Source organism: Bufo gargarizans, chromosome 4 (assembly GCF_014858855.1).
Source record: "Bufo gargarizans isolate SCDJY-AF-19 chromosome 4, ASM1485885v1, whole genome shotgun sequence".
Lineage (NCBI taxonomy): Eukaryota > Metazoa > Chordata > Amphibia > Anura > Bufonidae > Bufo > Bufo gargarizans.
This window is the reverse complement of record NC_058083.1, coordinates 110,561,155-110,575,034: the sequence shown is the minus strand read 5'-3', so window position 1 is coordinate 110,575,034 and position 13,880 is coordinate 110,561,155. Positions and strand designations below refer to the sequence as shown.

General features: G+C 43.6%; 1 protein-coding gene across 1 annotated transcript in view; it reads right to left on the bottom strand.

The window, feature by feature from the left end:
* Window positions 1-670: 670 nt before the first annotated feature.
* FARP2 (FERM, ARH/RhoGEF and pleckstrin domain protein 2) overlaps window positions 671-13,880 on the bottom strand; it is a 126,196-nt gene continuing 112,986 nt past the window's right edge. Inside the window, exons 21-29 of the mRNA XM_044291023.1 lie at window positions 12,380-12,510; window positions 12,228-12,296; window positions 11,158-11,247; window positions 7,774-7,850; window positions 5,751-5,845; window positions 4,934-5,043; window positions 3,191-3,298; window positions 2,462-2,613; window positions 671-958 (exon numbers count right to left, since the gene is read on the bottom strand). Coding sequence (XP_044146958.1) covers window positions 877-958; window positions 2,462-2,613; window positions 3,191-3,298; window positions 4,934-5,043; window positions 5,751-5,845; window positions 7,774-7,850; window positions 11,158-11,247; window positions 12,228-12,296; window positions 12,380-12,510 — 914 coding nt within the window. The 3' untranslated portion in view covers window positions 671-876. The remainder of the gene's footprint in view (window positions 959-2,461; window positions 2,614-3,190; window positions 3,299-4,933; window positions 5,044-5,750; window positions 5,846-7,773; window positions 7,851-11,157; window positions 11,248-12,227; window positions 12,297-12,379; window positions 12,511-13,880) is intronic.

The window sequence follows — 13,880 nt, the reverse complement described above, 5'->3', positions numbered from 1 at the left end:
CTGGTGTCAGCAGAACCAGCTCCAGATCAATGCAGGAAAAACCAAGGAGCTGGTGGTGGACAGAGGCCCTCTGTTTTGGTTCCGGTGAACATACAGGGAACGGACATTGAGGTGGTGGACTCATAAGTTCCTGGGTGTTTACCTGAACAACAAACTGGACTGGAGCCATAACACTGATGCTCTTTTAAAAAAAGGGTCAGAGCAGACTATCTGTTGAGGAGACTGAGGTCCTTTGGAGTGCAGGGGACTCTCCTAAAGATCTTCTTTGACTCGGTGGTGGCATCAGCCATATTCTATGGTGTGGTTTGTTGGGGGAGCAGCTTATCTGTGGCTGAGAGACAGAGATTAGATAAGCTCATTAAGAAGGCCAGCTCTGTCCTAGGTTGTCCCCTTGAGCCAGTGCAGGAGGTGGGTGACAGAAGAACTCTAGCAAAATTAACATCACTGTTAGACAATGTCTCTCACCCCATGCACGAAGCTGTTGTGGAGCTCTTTCAGTGGCAGACTGCTGCATCCTAGGTGCACGAAGGAACGTTATCGGAGGTCCTTCCTCCCAGCAGCGGTTAGGATTTATAACCACCACTGTTCCCAGAAACCCAGTAAATTCTGCGTTATGTTTTTCTTGTATTTTTACTCTTTAATTTCTAATCACTCTTATTTTTGCTCCTGTTGTGAATGTGATTGCTGCTGTTATGCCAAAATTTTCCCACTGAGTGACAATAAAGGGATTTTCTTCTTCTTCTATTTTTGCTCTTTAGTAATTTCTATTAACATCTCCTAGTGCACATTCCATTCTTTGCATCCTTTACAAAACGCCTGTTTGTGTTCTTGTATATACTTGTCCTGACTGCAAGCTGTAATTAGTTTGTCATAGGGTCAATCAACAATGATTCCATCCTCGGCTAAGTGTCCGATTTTCCCTGGGGAGCTCACTCCACGCCTGATCACTTCCATCCACCTGGAGATACATTAGATAAAGGAGACATTACCAGCGAATTTACAGTCAACTTTCTGATCTAAGCAACTAGAAGAAAGAAACGTAGACCTCAGTGACTAAAGGAATTCCATTGTATTAACTCACCCAAACATTATGCTTATTTAAGTGCTTAAGAATTTTAGTCCTTAAATTGTAATGTTTCCTAAAATTACATCCAGCTATTTCTTTGTGACGTTAGTTTTTGGAAATGCTGCGTGACAGGGGGGGATTAGATCCAGATTTCAAATATCTTCTGAAGGAACTGAAGCAAGGTCATCACACATGGTGGATACGCTGTGGTTTTTCCATATCTTACTACAGCAGCAAAAAGGTAGATGAGATTCTACTAAATCTTGTCCACACGCTGTGTAAAAAAAATCGGCAGGAAGAACTGACCTACAGCATGTGAATTTATGCTGCAGATATCACTCTTTGCAATGTATAGAGTAAATTACAAAACAAATCCATGTGTAACTTGTGCGGATTTTGCCATACATTTTCTTTTGTTGCTGAATTTATGTGCCTGAGCCCTTCCTTTATACTTTATCCTCTGCTGCAGGGATGCCCAACCTGCGGCCTTCCAGCTGTTGCAAAACTATAACTCCCAGCATGCCTGGACAGCCTATAGCTATCAGGGCATGCTGGGAGTTGTAGTTTTGCAACAGCTGAAGGGCCGCAGGTTGGGCACCCCGCAGTTGAAAAACTTAAAAAGGTTAAAGCTGTCCACACACATTAGATTAATGCGGTTGGGACCTACAACAATTTGCATGGGGCTTCAGAACTCTCCCTCCAACCACCAAAATGGATTTCATCACGTCCAAACTTTTGTGGAGTCGGGAGATAAGCCAACACCAAGTGTCTGGCAGCGAATTGTCTTCCTTTCCCCATTAAATTAAACCTGCACACTAAGTATGTTTATGGGTAGATAGATGTTCGGGCTGTGGTTATAACAAGGGGCGTCCACTGTATAGGGGAAAGAGCAGTGAGACTATGGAACTATCTGCCTCATGATTATGAAATGATCACTTTTGATAATTGGCTTCTGTCTCATGGGGGTTAATTTTTCTCTTTGCATTAACATTACAGGACACTGGGTTGAAAATATCAGACAATGTAATTTTTTTAACCTTACTATGTAGATAATGGATCTTCAACATTATGATTCTCTTGCAGAATTTGGGGAGATTTGCTAGAGCCGGAGAGGCACAGGTTGAGTTCATTTATGAAGATAATCTCTGCTTGGTATATGCTATAGGTAGCAATACTACATTAAACCAGTTTTTAGTGCATAAGCTCCTATGAGTTCACTGGCTTCAATCCTTCTACTGTGGGCAGTGTAAGCGTTAAGTCATATCGGGAATTTCCAAAAGCATATAAAGTCTATCTGGGCAGCTTCAATTATGCAGAAAAAAAGTACAAAATGTCAAAGATTATAAAAATAAAATAAAAAATAAAAATAAAAAATAAACATTAGCAAAGTCTTACCGCCTCCATGTATATTCGCTGTCCGCTCTGAAGAAGTATACATGTGACTTGAAATGCAGTTTGAAGACGTGGCAACAGGTGACAGGATCAGAGAAGGTCGGGACACTAACTGTGTATCCCAGCAGCGGCAATGAGGCAAGTGGAGCATCTTCCTGTGAACATACACATCCTTTAGGCTACTTTCACATTTATGTTTTGAAATCTGGCAGGCAGGCATACCCGGATAATGCCACAAACTGACAGAACTCCATATAATAATGGGATCCGATGGGGATCTTGCAGCTTTCCGATATAAATGCCGCCTTTGGGACAGACAAAAGTTCTGAATGCAGGACTTTTTTTCTGGCCAAAGGCAAACATTTATGCTGGAAAGTGGAAAGATCACTGTCGGTTCCCATTATAGTCGATGGGGATTCCCATTATAGTCGATGGGGATACGGCGGTTTGCAGCATTATCTGGCTGTGCCTTACCTAGTGCTACTGCTTTATGTAGATGAGAGGAGTTCTGAAAAACCAACAAAGCTACAAACTGATAGGATAGTTCATGACACATATGCACGTTCTGCTCACCTTACATACAGCTGTTATATTGCTGAGAAGATGTACATGAAGACTTTGTAATTGCTGAACTCATGTTCAGTCTTGAAGCGTAATACAATCACTGAATATAAATGATAATGATGCTCTACCTGAGCGCTTGGAAGTTATTCTGTGAATTCATATCTTTACCTGATGCGTTTTATAGAAGTAAAGGCAGAAATTGGTGAAGATCACCCACAGCCGCTGCCAGCCATTGCTGTTCTTGAACTTACGAAGCAAGTAACCCGAGAGCTGATTCTAGAGAGAACCAAGTGGATAGTTAATAAAGAGACAAATAATGCATAACAATGCTGAAGACCATTGGCCTGTATACGTTAGCTCAGACATGTCCAACCTGCGGCCCTCCAACTGTTGCAAAACTACAACTCCCAGTATGCCTGGACAGCCTACAGCTATTAGGGCATGCTGAGACTTGTAGTTTTACAACAGCTGGAGGGCCGCAGGTTGAGCATCACTGCATTAGATTATCATATCAGCATATCCTTCCAAAATCTCCTACCCTACCAACAAATGTCTCACGTCTGTGGCTACCTTAAGAAAGTATCTCAAGAAACCAGGAAGATAGTATGCCTGTAAAATAAATTATAAAAAACACTTCAGATAGCTGTCATCCGAATCTCGTCCAGCCATTCGCCCTGAACCCCCATACATATTAATCGAGTTACTAATGTGTCTACGGCTAGAATCTGCCTAAACTGGCTCTATTTGGTACGACTAGGATTTTTATGGGAAAAGGGGACGTGGCCTCAAATACAACAATTTTGATGTAAAATTCTGTCTCAAAGTAAGCCAACCAATAGTTGTTATACAGTCAGAGAAAAGTGTCTATCCCTGCAGCAAATGTATCACCCTGTCTGCGCCCCTGTGATAAACCTGGTGCAGGTCTAGACAACCTGTCTAAGGGCTATATTACACCAACAGATTATCTGACCAATATCTGTCCAATCAGACCAATAGTTCAGGCATGACCAACCTGAGGCTCTCCAGCTGTTGCAAAACTACAACTCCCAGCATGCTCAGACTGCCTACAGTTATCAGCCTGCAGCAGGGCATGGTGGGAGTTGTAGTTGTACTCAGCTGGAGGGCCGCAGTTTGAGGATGCCTGATCTATAGGATTAGTAAATCAGGGCTATTGAGCATGTACTGTATGTGTTCTCAATAGGGGGAGGGGAAAAAGGGTAAGTTCACATCTCGGTTATGAAAGCTGCTAAGAACAGCCTGCCGGATTTGACTATATTCAGCATACGGCCATTCACCGCTGGATACCCATTGACTAGAATGGGATCTGGTGGTGATCAGGCCACTTTCTGGCATAATGCTGGGTTTCGGACAGACAAAAACGGCTGCATGCAATGGTTTTTGTCTGGACAACAGCCGGCTTTTATGTGGACACAGCCTCCTGAAACAGGCTGCTGGATCGCCCAACGCTAGTGTGAACCTAGTATAAGCTGCAACCAGACACGTCTGGCAATGGCTTATCTCTCATGTGAACAAATTTTCTTTCACCACGCCTGATACTTTTTTCTCCAACATTCATCAAGCGAAATTTGGGTCACCCCAATACACATCAGTCAGCCAGTGCTACCGAAGTTGGCGAGTTTGACCGACCTTAAGCTGCACTACTGAAAGGTTCCAATGACGTGTCCGCTTCTGATTCCTGCCAGGCGCAGTGCGATCCATCATGAAGATGTCGACACAAATCACCATTTACATCAATAGCTACATCCGATCTTAGTGGCCCATCGATAATAAAGTCCCATAAAACCCCTTTCAGCCTAACTTTGATTTTCAAGTCCGAAGAGGAGACCCCAATTTCATGTCTTGTAACGGTTTTGAACATTATAAAGGTTAGTGCTTTATACCGGATCTTACCTCCATCATAGTGATGTGATCAGTCAGGGACACACTCTGGTTTCGATACCAGCAAACATGGCTGAGTGTGTTGGGATGATGGTTCTGCCCTGGGGCCTGGAGAACTGGCTCTGGGGAGAGATGGGCACAGCATGAATCAAATGGCTAAATCGAACCCTGGCTGAACCCGACACCTTGTGCCAAATGTTTCATTACAGTTGTCAGAAATCCTCAATAGAATACATACACATGAAACGTTTCTATGTTAGGATACTTTCACACTCAGGATTTTTTTGCCTGATCCGGCATGCTGCGGTTTGCTCTCCGGTATGAGAACGCAACCAAACGGAAAGGAATGCATTTTGGAGCGCTCCATTCTGTTCAGTTCAGTTTTGTCCCCATTGACATATGAATGGGGACAAAACGGAAGCGTTTTTCTCCAGTATTAAGATCCTCTGCCGGAAAATGTAAACGCAGGTGTGAAAGTAGCATTTGGTTTGAATAGATAACATGTCAGCATCTCTGGATGCAGCAGAGCAGAGTTGGTCATGTGGGGCAATGTGGTATCCAGTACTATGAGGCTCTACATAGTACTGCAGGCACAAATAATTGTCTTTACTCAAGGGGTGATCACAAGGAATTTGGGCTGTGTTCACACATACACCTACAAAAAGAATGCGTCTTTGCAAAACTTAAACCCTCAATCAAAATCACATGAAAAAACATGATCCAACACGTAAATGCACCATTAAAGTCCATGGACAGTGACTTTGTTGCAAAGGTCAGCCGCGCTGCATCTGTATAGCGACTGATGGAAGATATTATTAAAGAGACTCACGCTGTAGCGATAGGGCAGAAAGTTCACTGTATCTCGGAGCCCGACTAATAGCCGCATTCAGATCATCCAGCCAGCGCCTCATGTCCACCTGAGAACTTAAAATGACAGACAAAACCCAGTATGATCAGAAGAGGATGATGAGTGTCCTCATTCAGCAGAAGATGCCACATATATGTAACACACACATCCACAATCTGCCCACATTCAGCCATTACAAATGAATGCTCTTCTGTTCAGTATTGTCATCTTTACTCCAGACACTGTACTGCTGTCCAATAAAACATTCCCAGAATGCACTGCAACAGGGTGCAATGCATTATCAGTTCCAGCTAAGCTGGTAAGGCCCTATTGGACTGCCCGATGTTCATATGAAGGCTCATTAATGATACACGCTTGTGAAAAGGTGCTGCCGAAACGCTCCTTCATTGAGTAAGAGGGTCGTTGGTGCAGACACCTAAATCATCATTTGCCGATGCGGTCTAAACACGCTTTGCTGCCGGCAAACAATGATTCTGGATGGGGACGAGCGATGGCATTAGTGATCACTCCTCCTCATACTGTAGAGGAGATCGCTGCATGTAAATGGAGTGGTCTTCTTCTCTGATGAGCAGGCGATTGTTAGGAGGGAACGCTTTGGGAAGGGGCCTTTAGACATGCACATTATTCAATGTGATTGAACTTTAAAGGGGTTGTGCAGTATCAGAATATTGATGACTTATCCTCAGGACAGGTCATCAATATCAGATCGGCAGGGGTCAGACACCCGGCACCCACACCAATAAGCTGGTTGAAGAGGCCATGGTGCTCGTGCCAGCACATTGCCCTCTTCAGCGTGTACCTGCACACTGTCTAGATTGTAACAGTGGTGCAGTGTAATTACAACCTTCTCTCCCATTCACGTGAAAGGGAGGAACAGCTGTAATTACACTGCAATGCCTCAGGTAAACATTAGAGAGGATGCAGCGCTCAAACGGGCACCACAGCCTCTTCCACCAGCTGATCACTAGGAGTCAGAAACCCCCGCCGATCTGATATTGATCACCTATTCTATCTTAGGATAGGTCATCAATATCCTGACACTGCACAGCCCCTTCAGTTCCCCTGACGTGTCTGTTTTAGTAAATAATTGGTATTCCTAAGAAATATCAGTGCTGGAATATCTTATTTTACAACTCTGCATTGTGATGTTCCTCTGCCCTTCCTCCTTAAAATGTATGAATAAACTGGGTGCAACCATACACCGTGAGCACTGATTGACTAATGTGTAGGGACGTGCCTCAGTTTTCAATTCATTCATAAATTTCTAGTAGTAATAAGAAAGGAATATCACAATGCAGGATTAGGCCTTATTCACACAGTCAGTGCTTGATCAGTGATTTCCATCAGGGATTGTGAGCCAAAACCAGGAGTGGAGCCTACACCGAGATCAGGTATAAGGGAAAGACTTCCTCCCGTTCTGTGTTTTTGACCAGCACCTGGTTTTGGCTCACATTCACTGATGGAAATAACTGACCAAACACTGATGTCTGAATAAGGCCTCAGAAGAAAAGATGCTCCAGAATTGTTATATTAGGGTAATTAATACAACTACAAAAACAGACATGGCAGGAGAGAAGACAGCAATGCAATTATTCAGTCCTGCATGTAGACTGACACACGACGGTATGTATCTTGCGGCACACAATACACAGATCAACTAAAAAGAAAACGGATGACATCCGTGTTGCTTCCGTTTTTTTTTTTTTTATGTGGATCCATTGTAACAACGCCTGTCCTTGTTCATAAAATTATTTTTTCGGAACGGACATGCAGACACGGAATGCACATGGAGTAATTTCCGTTTTTTTGAGGCCCCATTGAAATGAATGGCTCCGAATGCAAGCCACAGAAAAAACGGAATGGACACGGACAAAAAATACGTTTGTGGGCATGAGCCCTAATTAGGCCCCTTAAAGTCAATGGACCTAGTAGAGGGTGTGAGTTTCCTTTTCTGGCACTCTGTCATAGACGGCTGTAGTCTCACCTGGCAGCCACTCCTATGGTCGTCTGTGCAGAGTAGATAGTAAAGCAGTGTGGGACAGAGCTGTGACTGTCCTCAGCCTGTGGACAGAGACCAGAGAGATGAAGGATGAACGGAACGTGCGGACAACACATACACAACGCATGGAGCGAGACACTTTACAGTCAGATGGAGAGCAACCTAACGCAAGGCCATAAAGCACATCCCATACTCACCGGAGGGTCCAACACCAACAGCTGAAACATTAGTGACAGGCATAGAAAAGAAGGAAACATTATAATACATGCAGAAATCAGAAAGTATATGTGACAGTGTGACATGCAGGGGGCTAGAAGACATCACACCCTGCAAGCCAACAATTCCAAAAACAGGCGCTAGCAAGTGACTGAATGGCCGTATGGTGCATGTACTTACTGCTGATCCAGGTATAACTATCCTTCCATCACCAGTGTGCACTGGGCTTCATAACATCTACTCTGGTTCCTCCACTGCTATTTACTGATCGCTTGCAACTGGGTAGCACCAGCTGTTATGTGGGGTCATCATTATACCATTAGATGGTAGTAGCTGTGTAGTGTGATTCTGCAGCCATACTCTCCCATTTGTCCCCTACTTCTTATTAACATACATATGGTAGGGTGCTGTCACACATTGTACTCACGGCTCCCTGGTCTTTTTGCGGGTCCCGCGCTGCACTGTCCTGACTGCGTACGGCGTCGGGATGTAGTGCACGTAGGCACAATGACTTTATGCTGTGTATGGTCAGGTCACAGTGCAGCACAGAGCCGGAAGAAGATCAGGGAGCGGTGAGTGCAGAAACAGCGTGTGGTCGGGAGTAAGAGAGGTAAGTTCATTTATTTATTATGTCTAATCTGTGGTCCGATAAGGATTGAGGGTCTGACTGGTGAGGTCTGATCTGAGGTCTGAAAGATTGGGGGCTCTAATACAGATTGAGAGTCTGATCCGAGGTCTAATAAAAAATTGGGGGGTCTAATTTGAGCTCTAAAGATTTGGAGGTCTGATTGGGGGCTGTAATAAAGATTGGGGGCCTGATCTGAGGCCTAATAAGGATTGGGGGTCTAATCTGAGCTCTAATAAAAATTGGGGGATCTAATCTGAGCTCTAAAGGTTTGGGGGTCTGATTGGGGGCTGTAATAGAGATTGGGGGTCTGATCTGAGGCCTAATAAAGATTGGGGGTCTAATCTGAGATCTAAAGGTTTGGGGGTCTGATTAGGGGGGGGGGGTCTGATCTGAAGTCTGATACAGATTTGGGTGTGATTTGAGGTCTGATGAAGATTGGTAATCTGATTTGGGGGTCTGATCTTAAGTCGCTGTGTGTTTTCCGTTTGCGTTTTTGCCGCACCCAAAACGCAGCACCACTGCGATGTGTTGCAAGACCCATAAGCATGTAAGAAGTAGGGGACAGGGTTGGCAAGTTGCTGGACCACATTACATGGAGTTTTCTTCTAGTCTATCAGCATGAAACATATAGGTCTGCATATGAGCTGCAGACACTAAACCAAAGGACATTTTATGACAGTTTGCAAAGTTCTCATTATAAAACCTGTGTATCAATATGTCACTAGTCAGGACTGATAAAAGGGTTATCTACTAAGGTTGCTATGCAGTAAAACGCTGTAAGATCCCCTTTTTATGACTTTTTAAAAGCCTGTGCAATATTTTGTCACACAGGTATTTTTACTCTCGGCCATTGGCCCTGGCAAATTGATTAACATTTACACATGGAAACAGGCATAAAAATGCAATGAAAATTATTCCAGTCAGGGGCTGGAGAAATTTCACTCCAATCGCACGGACTGCCACAGGTGCGCCTCATGCATGACGGAGCCTGCACCGCAGCATAAATGAAGCGCTTCCAGAAGCGCAGGAAATATGAAAGACCAGCGCAAAATGACTCCCTATAAGGGTCCATTCACACGTCCGTTTTTTCTTTCCTGATCTGTTCCGTTTTTTGCGGAACAGATCAGGACCAGATCAGGACCCATTCATTTTCAATGGGTCCTGGAAAAAATCGGACAGCACAATGTGTGCTGTCCGTTTCCGTTGTTCCGTTCCGCATGTCCGTTTAAATATAAAACATGTCCTATTATGTTCCTGAAAAATCGGATCCTGGTACAATGCAAAGTCAATGGTTCCGCAAAAAACGGAAGACATTCGGATGTCATTCCGTATGTCTTCCGTTTTTTGCGGAATCCGTTCCTGGAAACACATAGCAAATATTTTTTTATTTTATTTTTTTTAATTTTTTTTCAAAGAAATCCAAACAACTTTATTTGATTATTGAATGTATACATGTTTCCGTTTTTTGCGGATCCGCAAAAAACGGATGACATACGGAAACATTTTCAGGAACAACGGATCCGCAAAAAACGGACCGAAATTCGGATTATAGAAAAATACTGACGTGTGAATGTAGCCTAAGGCCTCATGCACACGACCGTTGTGTGCATCCGTGGCCGTTGTGCCGTTTTCCGTTTTTTTTCACGGACCCATTGACTTTCAAAATGCACCGTTTGGCAGCCGCATCCGTGATCCGTGTTTCCTGGCCGTGAAAAAAATATGACCTGTCCTATTTTTTTCACGGCCAACGGTTCACGGACCCATTCAAGTCAATGGGACCGTGAAAAATCACGGATGCACACAAGATTGTCATCCGTGTCCGTGATCCGTGTCCGTTTTTTCCTATCATTTCAATGGCAAACTTGACTTAGATTTTTTTTTCATTTTTCATGTCCGTGGATCCTCCAAAAAACAAGGAAGACCCACGGAAGAAAAAACGGTCACGGATCACGGACCTACGGACCCCGTTTTTGCGGACCTTAAAAAAAAACGGTCGTGTGCATGAGGCCTAACTCTGTTTCCTATGTTCATAGGCCTTGTAATAAGTCTGGGAATTTGGCTCAATTTGTGCAATAACAACATAACATTTTTGAGTCGTTACACACACGTTACTCGGCTGCACCACAGAAAGGTCATTACTCTATAAGGGAGTTTAGGGTACGGCCACATGGGAAGGTTTCTGCATGCAGTTTTGGCCGAAATCAGGAGTGGATCATAGAAGAGAGAAAGTATAAAGGACAGATATGACTTCTGCTCGGTATTGAATTCACTCCTGACTGTGCGGTTTTACCCTAGGTTTTAAATGAAACATTAACATTTACAAAATCTATACAGTTTTACCATATTAAGGAAGAGAATCCTCCTTACAAATATCTTCCGATATGTACACCAGGGGTCCAAAAATTGTCCAAGAAATCACATTTCTGGCATACCCCCACCACTGACATCAGTGGTCTGTACGATGACCATTGTTTTGGGGCTTCTCAGTATCATGGTTACATTATGAATAACTGAATTGTACTCACCAGCATACCATGTAGTGGAAGCCGTCCGTGAACCCGAAACTGGTTGGTGCAGCTCAGACCCTTCCGTGTATATAGCAGCATATCCGAGAACTGATATAATGCAAGGGGACATTATTAAACATTAATCACCTCTGAATAATTAATATGTAACATTAATGTTACCTATTAGATTATTAGGTTGCCTGTACATGGGATCCACACGCAGATTCAGCTGATTGCCACGGCTGCACTTGTACTTGCCATTTGAAACAGGTACAGCCCGGTAATTAGTGGTCACTTTTAGGGTACAATCACACGGTGCGCTGTCGACGCGGCCACACTGCATTTGAGTAGCTCGCTTCCAAACGGACTGCAGTGGGCTCTAATTAAACAAATGAGAACCGCATTGATCAGTGGGTCTGTAATGCTAATGACCTCTGGATAGGTCATCAGTATCTTATCGTGGGGTCCGACACTCGGGACCCCTGTGAGAGTTGCGGCCTTCTCTCTGCTTTTCCTAGGTCGAGTGACGACATGTTCATATCCAGAGGATAGGACATCAGTATAAAAATCCTGGAAAACCCTTTTAAAGAACTGCATTAAAAAGCCTGGCAAATCTGCCAATTAAAGGGGTTGCCCCATGGAGACAACCTAGGGGATAAGTATCTGATCAGTAGGGATGTAATGGACAATACCATAACAAGAAAGGCAACCTATTCTCCCCCTTTTGAATGGAACGGCCAATCCACACAACTTTGAGATGGTAAGTATATAAGAATCGTTCTTCCACACACATGATATGAGTAGTTATGGTGGGCTCGCAGTCCCTTATAATTCATATATGTAACTAAGACTCAGGACAATGACAGCACCGAGGCATCAAAAGCTAAGCAAAATTGCAACACGTTTCTTACTGGTAGGTTAATAAACTTGTTTTATTCATTACTAATGAGATTTCTCACCAAAAATTAAACAGCCCCTGTATAAATGAGCAACACTGAGTGACTTGCTTATATGATCACTAGAGATAACACTATATAAAGATAAAAGGACGTTGGCATATACAGAATCCTTCTGAATGTCAGACATACAAGGTAGAACATGCGCTGCTGCAGACCACTCTTGGTTAGCTTGTATAGGCAGCCCTCTCTGATAAATTCCTATAGAAGAGATACAATATTAGGACAGACAGTTTGTAACAATTAGTGAAATTCTACATCTTAAATAATATCTGGATTGTTACCCGCCCCGGTGATGAAAGATGTTCTCCTCCCAGCAGATCTCTCTCTAACTGGTCCAGTCTCTGCAAGTTCTGGAGGTGCAGAAGGCGGTGCCGGAGGCGAGAACTCACTGCACTGGCTTCTCCTAAGGCCCCTGTAAAAACACAGATTCTTAATTCTGCAGGTGGCCATGCACATTAGGCTACTTTCACATCTGCATTTTTGCTGGATCCGTCATGCATCAGCAAAAACATTTCCGTCATGATAATACTACCGCCTGCATCCGTTATGAACGGATTCGGTTTTATTATCTCTAAAATAGCCATGACGGATCCATCTGTAAAACCATTGTGAAAACAGATCCGCCACCATTAGCTTACATTTTTAGTCATGACTGATCCGTCTTGCTCCGCATTCCAGGACGCACTCAAAAGCTGCTTGAAGTGCTTTTGTGTGCGCCATGGGAACGCAATAATAAAACGGAACAGAATGCATTCTGGTGCACTCCGTTCCCTTCAGTTCAGTTTTGTCCCCATTGAAAGATTAATGAGGACAATACTGAAGCCTATTCCTATCCTATGACGTCAGCGAGATCAGCGGGGATTGGAAAAGCTCTGGAATAGGAGCGTCAGTGGATCAGTAACGTGAGTAGGACTTATTTTATACTTTTCCATTTAAAAAATAATAATAATCGGTTGGACAACTGCTTTAAAGGGGTTTTCCAGTTATAAGGATTTACCTCTGGTGGAGCATTGGCATGGTATCATTCACCACTCCAGCAAATGACTGGCTTCAGTGGTGATGTGGCCACTAGTGATTAACGAAGCGAGCTTCGGATGCTACCTCCAAAGTTGCTTTGTTCAAACCTTCGGATTAATACTGTAATCCATCTCCGTACAGTATTAAAATGTACAGGCTCCAATGAGCCAAAGTCAGTTATTCGCAAAGTCACGCAAGACTTCATTGAATAACTTTGGTAGTTGATTTTTAAACGGGAAAACCACTTTAAAACTGAACTGGGGTTTGGTTCCGAATGGTACCTCAGAACTGAACCCAAGTTCAGTTCCAAGTTTGAAAATAGTTTTGCACCTTAAAAATCAACTTCAGATGTAGTGTCCGAAGCTCACTTCGCTCATCACTAGTGGCCACAAGCAGCACATCACCGCGGAAGCAAGTCATTGGCTGGAGCAGTGCACGTGACCATGCTTATGAACTGCAGGATGTCACCAGTGTGGGGACTGGAAGATGATGACAGTGGAGGCAGCAGGGGTCACCAGGCAGGCTGCAGGCACTTGGTACAAAATCATCATAACCAGAAGACCCCTTCAAGGCCACTTCCTAATACCAATTAGCTTTGCCTCCATTGAATTTCCATGACTATAAGAAACACGTAGACTATAGTATATGGATAGTAAACTAATGGAAGACCATTTCATTCTGGTATGAAAAAATTAGAAACATAGAGAGAAAAAAAGATAAGAAAGTGGGAAAAAAGGAAGGGAACTAAAAAGTAGGATGCATCCA